General features: G+C 38.2%; 1 protein-coding gene across 1 annotated transcript in view; it reads right to left on the bottom strand.

The window, feature by feature from the left end:
• The window catches only part of exoc4 (exocyst complex component 4), a 122,795-nt gene that overhangs the window by 89,588 nt on the left and 16,983 nt on the right, over nt 1-16,224 (bottom strand). Inside the window, exon 7 of the mRNA XM_084407823.1 lies at nt 11,767-11,941. Coding sequence (XP_084263949.1) covers nt 11,767-11,941 — 175 coding nt within the window. The remainder of the gene's footprint in view (nt 1-11,766; nt 11,942-16,224) is intronic.

Here is a 16,224-nt window from a genome sequence, read left to right as displayed (position 1 = left end):
TTATTCTTTGAGGAACAGAAAGTTAAACAGCATTTATTTCAAACAATTTAAATGTCTTTACTGCCACTTTTGATCAATTGAATGCAACCTTGCTGAATTTTTTTTAAGTATTCTATCCAAAAGAAAAAAAAACTCTTGGTGACCACAAACCTTTGAACGGTATTATATAACCCCCAAATTCCCATTGTAAGCAAATGTTTCCATGTGAAAGAAGTTTCTGTCTCGGTCTGAGTACTGGAAGAAATGCAACAAGAGGCTCGGGGTCAAATCAGCCCGTGATGCTGAGTGTGCTCAAGACACTCAGCATCATGTATTTTCTAGTCAGGTTCGCATCTTTTTTCTTTATTCCAGAGTATTTGATGTTCTGTATTTATTATCATTGAACTGATTATGTAATTGACATGATACATTTACCTGACATAATAAATTGTTACATTTTATTCTATTCTGACTTACTCTGAAATGATTAACTTTAGTAGAATACGTTTTATCGATTGTTACCGCAAATCTGCGTCAGATTAGTAACGGACTAACGTCCAGTTTTGAGTGGAGCATAGGGCACACCAACTGCGATTTTAGAGTTTCGGCTAATATTTGGCACTAATTCAAGTGCACTTGGGATGTAAAGACAAAAAGGGAATTTCCGTTTAGGACAGCAAACTGCTGATCGACCAACCTAAATAGGGTGAGTCTTACCTCTGTTTAATATAATGTTACTTTAGTCAAGCGTCCGTGGGTAACCATGGCATGACCAAACCAAACCGTTAGACCGATTGGGCAAGCCTTACACAGTGCTTTACGCACAAAATATTGTTCAAACCAGTTTTAACATTAACTTATACAGTCCTTAAATACATAACTACAATAAAATATGTAGTTAAGTTATGCATATCCTAAGTCTAGAATGACTTAATTGGATCAGTCTGAACGAATCTGTTTCTAGGTTTGTCTCAGGCCCACATCTTTCCAGTCTGTCTGTGTGACTTCAAAAGCTTACCCACGTCCGCCAGCAAATTCCCATTAACTCGGATTAAAACTGCACATCCGAGTTCATGAATATCCCATTCAACACGATCCATAACCATTAAGAGAGGTTCAAACAGCTGCAAGAGTACTAAAAAAGTTGTTCAAGTAAACTTTTCCACAAATTAGCAAGCCGTTTTCCAATGGCTCCATAATTTAGTGCAGCAATTTGCTTGGTCTATTTCTAAATCCCAGCTGCAAACCAGTCCAAAGTGGAGATGGAATTAGGAAAGGACAGATGGAACTACATCTGACTGATAATAGCATAATTAAACAGTGATAAGAAGGGAACGGTCTATGAGAGGAGGGGAAGCCTCATCAACAGCCATTCCTCAACCCAGAGACAAGCCCAATCCGGCCAGCCCGTTACATTCCTGTCAGATTATAAATTACTAATGCCCATCTGATCCAGTGATGGAGTGGGTCTTGCATGTAGACCCCCGACTTAATTAAATGCCAGCGTTTGCCTGATGAAGGAGCCTGGACCCACTTCAGTGACCTCAAAGAAGGGAACATGGAACTTTTAAGGCAATTAACCGCATGGAGGATGAAAGACAGAGAGAGAAATATCATGAAGATAACAGTAAACACAGGAAGGGAGACAGATAGAGCGAGAGATTAGAAAGTGATCAGTCAGCAGATTCATCCCAGCAAAGCTAAAAACAAAAATGAACAAGCCATTCCTTCAGTACAATGCAGTCAATAATGGATCTTATTTTTTTTGCTGTACGCTTTATTAGCCATTCAATGTGCCATAGAATAGACATTTGTATTTGGAACTGGCATAAAAACTAACATTAAATAATAATAAGAAGAAGAGAGAAAAATAACAATGTCTAACAGATAGAATTATTGTTTTAATAGCTAATTAATTCTGTGTCCTCATTATCACTGTCAATATTGTTCGTTTTCTGTAATATCCTTTAAATATGTTTCAGTGCGAGAGTAACAGCAGAAGTGTAGGGTTTTACTGCAAGTAGATGAAAATATTTGTTGCACAGCATTTAACAGATAAACACGAGAAGATGAAGGGAGGAAAACTTGAAGACAGAACTCATTATACCACCACCAGAGCCAGCAAGGTCACTTTCACTAAAGCACCTCGTGCCTCATCAGAAGTGTCTTCGTCCCCATTATAATGCGGCTTATTAGAGCAGCCTTCGTTTTTCTGCAACAACAGGGATGAAGCGTGGGCAGCAGCAGTGCTGTGTCCATTTTAAAACACCAAACAAGTAAGTGGAAACAACAGAGGCGGCTCCGCCAACAACACAAAGAACTCTCGAATGAGCCTGGCAATAAAGCATGCAGAACAAACCGCTGATCTACAGCAGGAACGTCTAAAAGCACCACGTCAAACAGATACAAAGAGCGTCCCACTTATGATTTATGCCGCCCATGGATGGACACGTACTAACAAAAGACCTGTTTTACATTGCAGTTTTAGAGCCAGAATATACGTGGTCATTTCAGTGTTAATTTAAACACCGATCAGTGTCTTCACCTTGAGAAATGACCTTGAGAAAACACTGAGGACGGGTCAAGATGATTGACTAGTAGGTTCTGAAAATATAGTGGTTTGGTAGATTCCTAGTAAATGAATGATTATCATTGACTTTCCTCGGTAAACATCCTCCAGATGACCTTTTTCTGAGAAAAAGGGAGGACAAATACGAATTAAAATCACCACTTTGAGGAGCAGTTACGTGATGGACACACTCTGGACCCTTCCATTTCCGAACGTTCATTTCACAAGCCCTCTTCTTTATTGGAGCCTTAAAGACTAGGTTGTTTTAACAGGAGGGGAAGAAGACAAGAAAAAAAATCAATATTCATGGCCTCTTCCAAGAAAAGACTAGCTTGAAAATGGGCTTGGGAAACAAGAGCCTGTGAGAAACAGCAAATGGCTTTTCACACCAGATAATAAACACAGAGCAGCACACTGGCTGGGTTTGTGATGTGCACGAATAAGTGTGCGTCAGTATAACCCACTGCTGTTACAAACAATCCTGCTTCCTTACGGCTCAAAACCATCACAAAGTTTAGCAAAGTGTTTATATACTGACTGGAAAAGCAAGAGTTAATCTTCAGTGAACCTTTAAACCCAGCCCTTTGTCTTTGAGGACACATTCTCAATTTAATGAACAGTGAAAAGCAGCACTCATCCCCTCTCTTAGCCACAAATCAAGCTAATTAAAGAAGAAAAACAGTATTGAAGGATGTGCAGGTGAGCACCTGCTCTCTGATGATAGACGTTTGCAGAGTGCTTTAAGAAACTAGGGAAATAAACAAAGCTTCCCGCCTCTCGTCTACCCCTCTTGAGATTACAAAGAAAACGCTGTTTCCTCTCATTCCATGGTTTCCAAGAAGGCATCTGACACCAAAACATGACCCTTTCTGAAGTGTTTTTTTTATATTTTTTAACTGGGTGCATGCACGACCTTCATAACTTTTAAAATCTCACAAAAACTACCAAACTGTGCAATTAAAAGGTGGAATTAAAAATGCCTGACCTGTTATTATTGTGGAGGAGGGGAATAATGAACCTGGGGTTCTGTCACCATGGATACATTACCATTACTAGTAATATAAGCACACATAGGTGTAAATATACACCTCACTGATAAAAATGACTTGCTGATTAATTTATCTCTTTGTTGTCTTCTCTCCACATTCTGGCATGCTATTTCATCAGATTTTCCCAGCACACACAATAAATAATGTCTACAAAACAGAATATCAGCTGTTTTATAACAGATATTTTGAGTGTAAATATAATTTTAGCATTTTTATAAATAGTTAGAAGCTGAAATTAAGCTACCAGGTGCCAACGGTGCATAAAATTCCGGGCCAAGAACAGTTTGTAATCGTGCCGTACCAGGCTCAAGTGGAAAAACAACTGGAACCATTCTTAGAACCGTTCGGCCCGACGGTGGAAAAGCGGCTTAAGATATAGTGAATCTACATGTACATATAAGCTGTTGATCGTTCATAGCAAATAACCTGAAAAAAAGAGTCCAATCATTGATAGTTATTCAAAATAGTGAAGTAGTAAGGATTAAAAATGGAAAAGGTCATAAAACCTACAGTAAAAAAAGAAAAAAAGTTTAAATATGAATAAAATAAAAACAAAATAAATGCATACGATACAGTCAACAGCCACTTCCAAAAATTATCAATATAAAAAAAATCACCTCAAATAACTCTTCAATATAAATACTAATATATACTTGGACTCAGAACATGGCAATTAAGTTTACTGTAAGAAAACATTATCAAAACAATATTAATACTAATTAATACTAGTAAAACATACTAATTAATAGCAGCCACTCAATATATTGTCTATATCTTATATCTATTCAATAAACAAACCAAGACGAAGCCAAAAAAAAAAAAAAAAAACAACAACAACAACACATAGAATGAGTGTGAGCCTCCAGGCTGAAAACCATATTTGATCAAGAAGACTAAGACATGGGCAAACAACCCCTTCCCCCCAGAGAGACAAAAACCTTTCTCGAAAAACACAAGCTGACCTCATCAGTGATACACTGTGACGTCTATTGATTCAAAAGCCTCGCTGAACATTATCCCTCATCCTGTACTATATCCAGTACTTCTGACATACTCTAGTTCAATGTAGATATTACATATCACATAGAGAGGTCAATGCTTGGAGCAGCATCTCGTTACGAGATGTCATTAGCATTCCCCTCAGCGATACTCAGTACGGTCCACTACGGCCGTTGCTATTACAGAGACGCGCATCACAAAAGACTGCATAATTACTGTAGCAATTAATGAACATAAGAGTGGCGTTTTTCAAAACAACCAGCGTGTCTCGACCATAAAGCCTGGGGGGGAAAAAAGGAACGCTGGGTTTTAAAACATGGAAATGAACTGTTATGATCATTAACCCTGTGGTGGAAATCTTTCAAATCCACAAGCAATATGCAAGCCGTGGCCAGTTACAATAGATCATTTAGGCTGGTACACAACAGCTCATTTAGAGGCCATGTGTCTGTCTATCTCATCGACATGAAACAGAAGCACTTTGCCTCTCCCTCCGCTGCCAGACTAATCACTGTCAGGGCATGAAACGCCTCACTAACACTGTATAATCCAATTACTCTGAGGCTGTGTGGCTCCCACTAAATCTAAACAAGTTGTCAAAGTGGAAAGTTTGTAATTTCCTTTCTTTTTTCCCCTTTCACGCTCTTGTTCCCTTCACCCTCTTACCCATCATTCCCAGGCTCAAGTCCGTGAGGCTTATGGGGGAGGGACAGTAATACAGCGCAAAGAGGGAGATTACAACTAGTGCCATCATTTTTATCTTCTTAACAATGGGATATGGATTCTAGAGCGCGGGACTTGGACCTCTGTGAGAATTAAGTAAACTTACATCTCTTAAATATAAATACCAATATCTTATGGGACTCAAATCATAACTAAGTTTACTGTAAGAAAACATTATCAATAAACCAATAATTACAAATCAATAATTCAGATATATCTAGGATTGTTAGGATTCCTAGATATCTAGGAACTCAATATCATATAAAAAATCTATCAAAAGTTAAATATCTATTCAATATCAATACCAATATCCACAGGGATGATAGAATAAATTTAAGAAAACATTATCACAACCATAAAACAGTGTTTTTCCCAAAACACCACTTTATTTCCATTCACTTCCTAACTTTATTATATTAACAAAAACTTTAAGGGCTGTTATTTAATAGCCTTACCTTATACGGTTTATTCATCAGTGTTAGTGATATTCTTGTAATTTATGCGTATGTCAAGTAAAGTGCTTGTGTGTGTGTGTCAACCATTTAAAAAAAATATACATTTGCTTGGTTCAGATTCCTAAAAATTTGGCTCGACTATAGGAAAATGTTGGTCCTGTGGCCAAACCACTTGAGAACCTCTAAAACATATTTATAATTACTACTGCCAGTTTTGCCACTTGTTCAGTGGCATTTAAATGGGGCTAGGACAAATCTGAGATTGGTCTGTCGGCGGCAAAAATTTCAGTCAACGGCCACTTCAAAAAGTCAATATCTATTTACTCAGCGCTCACAGACTTTTGCTCAGCTGTCTTCAAGAATGACCGAGCCACAGTTCAAAGATTCAGGAACTGAAAGAAATAAAGATTATAACATGTCTCTCAGGTCAATCTGTCCATGGCCTTTATGTTTTAAGTGAAATGGAAAGGTCAATGTAATTCTCCCACAGGAACAGAGGAAACTTGGTTCGGTAAAAGTTCGGTGTTAAGCTAGCTAGAAAGACAAGTGTGCACAGGGGTCTCATCTATACCTAAGAGAGAAAAAGAGAACATCAGGTGCATCAGTGCAAGTCACACCTGAGAACAGTCCCGCAATCAGCACCTGACACCAGAACTCAAGAGTGTCACCGTATGAGAAAAAGGAATGACAGAAAATAACAGAAAACTACAGGATAGAAAAAGAAAATGACAAGAAAAAGTGAAGAAAAAGGAAAAAAGAAAAAGAACAAAAAAAAAGGAAATAAGAGAGCATGATCCCGAAATCAATGGCTGAAATAAGGTCTGTGCTGAACACGACTTAAAATACATCAATATTACCCCACTCGGGATTTTTTTGAAGCTGGTACATGTCTTGAAAAGGCGGTTGCTAACAAATGGGACTACAAAGGCTATCGAGGAGATTAAACAATACGCCGAAAAGGTAATCTCAGTCCGTTTTTACAGCATCATTATGCTTATAATTGTGCTCTTACAAACTATTATAACTTGAACTTTCTGGGAAAATGTTTTTAGATAAAAACTGAAAGAGTTGTCGGAAGACTAGTGGTGGTGACGTCGAATTCGTGGGACCATGGTGTAGTTTGTTTAGCCTATCTTTAGCTTTTTACTTCTGGCAGCAGCATTTAGGCTTCAAAACTCATAAAAGTTGTGTTCATCTGTGATAATTATATTGGTGGACAAAATGTGCAAGTATCATAAACTTTTGTTGATCATAGAGCTTTGTTTTTAGAGATAATCCAAAAGCCTATGGTAAAATCCTCTTGGGTTTTTGTCGAGGGAACCAGTGTGATGCTAACTGCTGATTGGCCTACAAAGTGACGTCATACCTGCACCACTCTATATAGACCTTATGCGCCAGAGAAACGAGGGCACCGCCATCTTTAGAATATTGTCTTTGAACTTCCGTTTTTGCGGTCGCTCTGTATATTTCTATGGCGCTGCTGTCCAGGAGTAATTAGCTTTTGAAGTGTATTTACTTAGTGTAAAGTTAACGAAAGTTATCATGAGGACTGTAATGTTTAAAGCAGATGACTTAACAAATGTCAGGTGACCGGGACGATTTTAAAACGAGCCATTAATAAACACGCAAAATCGCTGTGAAAATACAGACCGGAAGTCAAAATACAACGAGGACAGCGCTGAAAGGGGGCAGGGCTACATAAGGTCTATACATAGAAATAAGGACAGGACAGAATGTAACAGAAAAAGGAGAGAAAAAAGAAAAAAGGACAGGAGGGGAAAAAAAGAAAAGTGTGACACTGTACTCTTCCTCACTCTCCCACATTCTTCATTCCAAAGAGAAAACAGAGAGGAAGTAGCTTTTTCTGCACGTCTTCAGAAGATGCTGTGTATTTTTATGATGGACCAGTCTAAACTGACAAAACACTGTCACAGTCAGGTGAAGGGAAGAAGAGATAAGATGAGATTTGCTGATGTGATCAAGAGGAGAGAAATAAAACAAAAGATTAGGAAAACCTCATCTACCTTAACCTCCTCAGACCCCGTGTCCACATACGTGGACATCACATTTTTAGTTGTGTGCAGCATAATACTTAATTCTGTGTAACTGGAAATCTAAAATGCACACCAAACCAAAGCTCGGGTCTGATTCTCATCAAGAGCTTGCATTATCTCACGCAGTGACCACGGGAGACTCCGCAGCCCCTGGCAAGCAGCCCGCTTGGGCAACGAAGCACACTGAACACTTAATATCATCTATTTCAGCAAAGCCAAGATGACTCTGCAGTATAGGAACACTTCCCTATCCTGTTGCCTTTCGGTTTTTTTTGCCTTTCCTTGATTTTGACCACCCGATTATTTCATTTTTTTGCTGTAAATCATTCAACCCGTTTAAGACAAAAACTATGAAACAATTTCCATACATCTGCCTCAAATGATCATAAATGATGTCTTAAATATGTCTTCATATTAATATGGGGGACTTTAAAATATAAAAGTTATTTTAAATGGTCATAATATTTCACAATATTACTGTTTTTAATGTATTTCTGATCAAATAAATGCAGCCTTGGTGAGCATACAAATCGTAACAACCCCGATGGAATGAACAAACGATGGATGGATGGATGACAGGGAGTGAAGCTAACATTGGATTCGGATGTGCCTTGATGCCTTCCTATCTTAGAATGCCTCCTTTGAAGGCAAATTTTTTTTAAGCTTACAGACGCAGCAAACAAGTTGAAGCAAAGGCTCTACATAAACGAATGAATCTGCGAAAAAAGAGGCAGTGCACAATAGGGTGTCTACAGATATGAACAAGTTAAATTTAAGACTTTTTAAGACCTTTTTAATGCCACTTTGAATGAAATTTAAGACCAAACCTGTGATGGAAATACACATTATATTACATGCGTATATATTAGGGGTGTAACGGTTCACAAAATTCACTGTTCAGTTCGATACGATACACTTGTGTCATGGTTCGGTTCGGTACGTTTTTGATACAGCATAAAGAAATAAATGCCAGAGAAATTTCCTTGATTTAAATTTTTTATTCTTTTTTATATTAAAACTAACATCATAAAGTATGATATTTTTTTACTTTGAGCAATTCTAGAGCTATAATTGACTCTTCTTAGGAGCATATAAAACAAAACAGCTCCTTGGAAAAAATGAAATGTCATATTGTAGTAGTTATAAACAAAGGTCTATTTTAGTTCAGATTAACATTTGAGGGCAGCAATTGTATTCATAATGTCAAAATAAAACCGACGTAATGTTACTTGAAGGCATTATAGCCTACTATTCCTGCCAAACTTCTATGGTTGCAGTTAGTGTACAGTAAATCCATGGTGAATGTTGCTGATATGTGGACACTGATAGTTCATTCACGGCACAATGTTTCTTCCAGGTTTCCATGTCAACGCTGTTGATCCGTTAATAACGGAGACGTATGAATGCTACTCACTAGATCTCGCAGCGATGTTATTACTTCTGTCAGTTCTGTGGCGAATTCAAATGCTTTCTTTACTGTATCTCTTATTAGCGCTGTGTAGTAACAGTGTCGCATGATCACGATCGGCTCGCGCTGCACTGGTCCAAACTGATGAACGGTCCTTCAACCACACAATAACGAGCAGTTTCGTTCCGCTTGCATTATACGTTTGCCATTTGATGTTGGGCACTGTTGTGGTCGCGCCGGCGTCTCTTATGGTGTGTTCACACCAAACGCGAATTTATTTGTTTGCGCGAGTAGATTACATACAAAGTCAATGCAAAGACGCGAATAGACGCGAATTTGATGCTTCACTGGTTATTTGACGGACATTAGGTCCGTCAGACTGGAGACATTTTAGCGGTAACGTGACCAGAAATATTTAAGACCTATCGAATCTGAATTTAAGACATTTTAATACTTTTTAAGGCCTTTTATTAGGAAAACTTTATTTAAGACATTTTAAGACTTTTTAAGGACCCGCGGCCACCCTGCACACAGTCGAGCCCCTCATCATACGGCAGTTAAATGCATATTTTGACTTCCATATTCGCCTCTCAGAAAGACGATTCTTGTTACTTAAGGTCTGCGAGGAGCTCAGCGGGCCTTAGCAACAGTTGGCAGGGCCGAGCTTGTTCTTTCCTTACTGCTCTCTGCAGACTGCTTTGAAAGGAGGAGTAAAAAATACAGGAGGAAGGTACAAGGTTACAGTCTGACTCTTCACCCTCTGTGATGGAGTGATGACAAACCCATTTACTCATTCCCAAGCTGCATCACCATCCCCATCTCTCTTTCTCTCCTTCCCGCCCTCGTTCTCCTGATTCCTGTCTCTACTGCATGACCGGATCCTCCCTAGCATGCAGCTGTAAAATAATGCTTTGAAAGAGTGCACATGCAATGAGATAGAAGGCAGAGAGAGAATGGAGAGAGATGGAAGTCTTAAAGGGAAGAAAAAGTACAAATACAGAGAATGATATGAACATGAAAAGGTTATGAGGTCTAGTTTTTACAACCTCTATGAATCTGAATATTCAATTAGTTTGACCATCTGTCCCTAAAATGGTTTTAAAACTGCTTGAGCACAATAATTCTAGATATATGCGAGTCAATATTGCATAACCCATCAGAAGAACCATTCTCCATTTACGGTTACTGTTAAGAGAAAAGCAAGATGTGATTGTTGCATTGATTTAGTGAATCAGGAATCCAAACTGCCACTTTAATCAAGAAAGACTGGAGTAACTCTGAAAAAGAATGACTCAATTGCAAAAAATAAACAAAACAAAGCAAAACCGTAAAAAAAAGAATTGTTTAAAAAAACTCTAAATCAACCATTTAAATATAGTTTGATCTAATTGGACACAGCATTTTCAATCAACAACAACAAGTTTTGGGAAGCATTTTCCCTTCCCATGAAAGAAATGTTATTTTATCCTTGTTGTAGCCTGGGAAAACCCAGACAAACTTCCGGAGTTCCGGCAAAGTTAGATTTGCTCTGCAAGTAGTCTGGCAAAGAGCCCATTCAAGCCGATTTCTAATCCGTCCAAATCGAGGCACCAATCAGAAACGTTGAGGCGGGCTTTACACAATGACGATCGCTCTGATTGGTTTTAGGTCTATCCAATTGCGCCCAGAGGCATTTGAGCGACGTCCGTTGATGACGCCCCTTTGGAAATGAGTTATTAATGAAGCTTTGCCAGACCATAACTCAGTTACTACTGAGAATGGTCTGGTTTTAACCAGGCTATCCTTGTTGTTGACTTAATTATAATTTAAGTAAGAGCTTCTGGCTCCAAAAATAATTTAGTAATTTAGTTTACTCCATTTCACAGAAAAACCAACAAGAAATATGAATGCAAATAAATGTAAACGCTCAAATCACACGAAATGAAAACCTGCGGCAGGATTTCCAGCGGGTACTTTTCAAACACACAAACAGACACTAAATGTTGGGCCTCTTGAGAGAATTCTCAGAGTTTATGTGAACAGCTGGTAATCTCACCTGCCCATCAGTCTTCTGCCAAATACACAAGCACACACATACACACTAAAATACAACATTTTCCAATTAAACACAGCACTTGGGATGAGTTTATGTAGATTATTCACAAAACTTCAGCCACACATTCTTTCTCCACCTGTACCGTTTTACAGAAGCGGCGCATGAAACATCTAATAACTATAAACAGCCCTTCTGTTTACTAGTAATTAAATATTCAGCTAGAAAATATTATGTTTTGTTTTAAATGACAGCTTTAAATTGGGTTGCTGCAGAGGAGTTGCTAAGAATATTATGCTGAGGATTTGCAGTTGCTAAGGTCAGCTGAATGGTTTCTAACACGTTGCTGTATGGTGGGAAGGCCATAGGTGGTCAGAATAGTCTCTTGCAAAACCCAATTTTAACATATTGCATATATTTCCCTGCAATCTTTCAGATTCCAAATATATTACCCAGTTACCTGGATCTGCTCTATGGAATGCCTCTCCAGAAACTGACCTGTAGGACGGTTTGGATCTTGGCATAGACATCCGCCTGCTCATAGAGTTTGATCCCTTCCTGGGCTCCATTGGGAGAGACGACAATCTGCTGTAGGTGACGGAGAACCACACTGTGAGCCTGGGCCACTGCATTCAACTTATCAAACAACAGCTCGAGCAGTTCCAGCAACAACCTGTAGAGGGCAATAGAGTGAGAAAAACTTCAAAATGGATGAAAAAATAATTTATATTAGCAAGCTCAAATGCAGCGATGACAAGGAGAAACACAAATACAAGCTACTCCTGAACCTGTCAGACACAGACAGACAGATAGACTGATAGACAGATTTGACAAATGTGCTAACAAATATTGCATTCATCATATTAATTATTAGAATTAGTATCCATTGATATCTTGAGTTAGCATGTTAACCTTGACAGCCCTAAAATTTACATTTTGCAAACCAAAATTACTTTTTCGCTTTTCTGTTTGTTTGCAGAACTCCCAGCACCCCCTTGTGGGTCCCTGGACCCCAGTCTGAAAACTCCTCATCTAGAGGCTTTCCAAGACAAAGCCGATACTGCAGTCAGTCAGTCTGTCTATCATAAATCCCTCCACATCACCAAAACCAAGCCAAAAGCGGTCCATTCTCTGTTACTAATGAACATGACAGCAGCAGGGTGCTGACAGAGTCTCCCTGTTGAGCAGCACCAGCTGTTCACCAACAACAATTAGCAGCATCTGTCAAACTCTCTGGGTCCACTAGGAGGACACACATCTGTCTGACTTTTGTGGAGTTTACTCATTCATCCCAGTATAGTGAGGCAGAATAAAACCCTGATAGGCGGAATGAAGAGGTTGGAGGTGACAGCATGATGTAGGGTATAAAGATTGCTGGGAGGTGGAAGACAGGAAGATGATGGATGTTCATGTGGGAGACAGTGCATGATAACACATGTTAAGCCTGATTTACAAAGGACAGGACATAACCCTTGACTCAGACTCAACATGTAAACATATATTATACAGGATGACACTTCATACAAACAGTGCAGAAAGCCAACCCAAAGCACCATACCTATTAACATATATACCAAGGGGACAAGGTTTTGGCATGGACCAGTTGGTAGATGTCATAACGACACTGTCTATCTAAGTCTCATTTTTCTAAGTATCATAATTATGGTTTTAATAAATAATAAAACAAATAATAAAAAAAAAAGTATAACATAAATAAATTTAAACATTTTATAAAAGCAAATATTACAAAAATAAAGCAAAGGATAAAAAAAAAAAAAAAAAAATGGACAAACAAACAAACAAACAAATAAATAAATAAATAAATAAATTGTCTTTTACATGGTTAGAATTTGTTTTCTTTCTTTTTCTTTGCCCTAGCCAGCAGTGACACCAACAATCAAAAAAATATTATGGTGACCACTTGGTCTCCATTATGTGTTATGCTGGGAAGCCATGTCCACTGTGAAATCTCATCCTACACCACATAGCTGTGTTTTATTTATCAAATAACTCCTGATTGTTTCCTGTAGGCAAAAATGGCCCAAATCCAATTATTTATTTATTTCTTGCTTATACGCACCTCACACCTGTTTTTTTTTGTTGTTGTATTTTTCATAAGTGTTAAGAGCACAAACCACATGTATCTGAGCTTTTCAATTATGATTTGAGCCACTTCCATATACAGTGCAATGCATAAGTGAATACACCCATGCTAAAGTTGACTAAAAAGAGGAATAAAAAATCATCTTTTGGAAATTGAACTTAATGCCTTAATTAAAAAAATTAGGAAAAATCCAACCTTTAAGGACACCAATTTTCTTTGTGAATGAATAATGTATCGTAAATAAATAAATGTTCTTCCTTAAAATACATGGTGCATAAGTGAGTACACCCCTATGTTAAATTCCCAAAGAGGCAGGCAGATTTTTATTTTTAAGTATTTAAAAAAAAAATTTTTTAGGATACTATGCATCCTGATCAAATTCCCTTGGCCTTTGGAATTAAAATAGCCCCACATCATCACATAGCCTTCACCATACCTAGAGATTGGCATGGGGTACTTTCCATAAGATCATCTCTCAATGCAAATCAAACTAGCTTTTAGGCTAACTGAAATAAAACCATGACAAACTCTAGGTATGGTGAAGGCTATGTGATGATGTGGGGCTATTTTAATCCCAAAGGCCAAGGGAACTTTATCAGGATGCATAGTATCCTAAAAAAAATTTAAAAAAATACTTAAAAATAAAAATCTGCCTGCCTCTATGGGAATTTAACATAGGGGTGTACTCACTTATGCACCATGTATTTTAAGGAAGAACATTTATTTATTTACGATACATTATTCATTCACAAAGAAAATTGGTGTCCTTAAAGGTTGGATTTTTCCAAATTTTTTTAATTAAGGCATTAAGGTCAGTTTCCAAAATATGATTTTTTATTCCTCTTTTTAGTCAACTTTAGCATGGGTGTATTCACTTATGCATTGCACTGTATGTGATACAGGTCTGATGTTTTGCATGTGACTTTTACGTCATGTTAGATCAACGTTCATCACAATTCTGTCACTCCACTCCAACGATTTTAAATACCGGTGGGTCTTTGGTTACTCAGTGAAAGCAACAGTGAAGTTATTCAATAGAGGGACAGTGAGCTGTTATACTCATAAGTATTATGATGACAGCTCTATACAAGTACCCTGGAAATCCAGAGTTCTCACGATCCATTTGCTCAGCGAGTTTACTCTGGGGTCGAGTAATGATGCTCATTAAATATGCCCTTGTATCCGAGCTGCACCAATCACATCGGGTTATATGACATAGGCGGGCCAGAGGCGAGCTAAACAGGTGACGACAGTGCTGTGACGTCGAAGTCATTAGTAAACATTGCAAGATGGCTATGGATGAACACCAGCTGTTTGAAACGGCTTTGGCCGCTACAATGAACGAGTTAGCCATGGCTTTTTATCTAAAAGAGGAACAGAAGACGGCGCTCGAATCGTTCCTTAGCAAGAAGGGCGTTTTTGCTGTTTTGCCGACCGGATACGTCAAGAGCCTAATCTACCAGTAATAGATAAGCATATGGGGCTTGTTGTGATAGGTCGTAGTGTTATCCAATTGCGTGCAGTGAGATTTTCAAATGCATCTTTTGGTGGCGCCCCTCGAGCTGGACGATTTTCATTAGTCGATGCCAGACCATTAATCTTTCATATTTAGGTCTGGATTTCCAGGCTAATATACAAGCAAAACTTGAGCAAAAACTATACGAGAAAAACTTTGCTCTCTTTCTAAATTCCCTGGCTTCCACGGCACATCACCTTATAAATTAACGCATAAACGCTAACTTTAGTGGCCTCCATGTTTACATCTTAGTTCTTAGTTATAGTTCTTGCATGTGGGTCAGTTCAGGACTGTGACCAGTTCACACTCAAACTTGATGTCAGCCACATCTGAAAACATACTGTGAACAGGCACAAAGAAATCGGATCTGAGCACTAAATCATAATTGAACACTAAGGCTTGCAGTGTGAATGTAGCCTTGGTCACATCATGCCAGGTTAGGACACTGTGTAAGGCATATTTTCACTGTGAACTGTAATGCAGCAGTGACTTGCTTTTTCTGTTGAGGTTTCCATAGAAACAGAGCCCTACCTCAACTTTCAAGTTAGCACAGACATAGACAAGTAATTTAATAATTTAAAGAAAGTAAACACTGAAAATGCTCTATGGTTAAAACGGGACCTTATTTTCACTCAGGTCATTTGGACGTTTTCAGCTGGTTTACCTTTTACAGGAAACAGATTTATGAACTGCCATATTAATTCGGTAGTGCTTTGTGTGTTATGTATCAAGGTAATTACATTGTATGACACATTAGCACATTCAGATGAAACACACATAGGTACAACAAAACCATTTCTCAAATGAGTTTGTGATGAATGGATATTTTCCAGCATTAGTCACTGCTTTCAAAGAAAACCCCCAGTTTATATCATTAAAAGCACACAATGAAAATTCTGTGGATATTCACTTGCAAACTGGAAAGCTCATATTTGAAAGAAATGAGGAGGGCAAACATTAAATCCCAAAGAATAGCTATGAAAAATAAGCGATTGAGAGTTAATTTTTGCCTTGGGTAAAGAGCGTTTCTTTAACAGCCTTCATTATCGGTCTTTTCTTTTCTTCTCTTGCTTTTGTTTTTCTCTGTTAGAGCCGATGCTTAAGCAGACCCTGGCCGTGGCTCGCTTTTATGGATTACACCATTTCTATAAATGAGGGAGGTATGAATGCCTCATGACAGATGAGTGCATTGATCCAGCGAGCCATCATCGGGTAAAGTGAGAGAGCGCAATAAAGAAGGAAAACAATGAAAACCAATCACACTTCAGTACAAATGCCTTCCAAAGTGCATTACCTTAAAAACAAAATCACTTTAAGAGGGAGAACTAAAAGAACT

Source organism: Rutilus rutilus (genome assembly GCF_951802725.1).
Source record: "Rutilus rutilus genome assembly, chromosome: 4".
Lineage (NCBI taxonomy): Eukaryota > Metazoa > Chordata > Actinopteri > Cypriniformes > Leuciscidae > Rutilus > Rutilus rutilus.
This window is presented reverse-complemented; position numbering and strand designations above follow the sequence as displayed.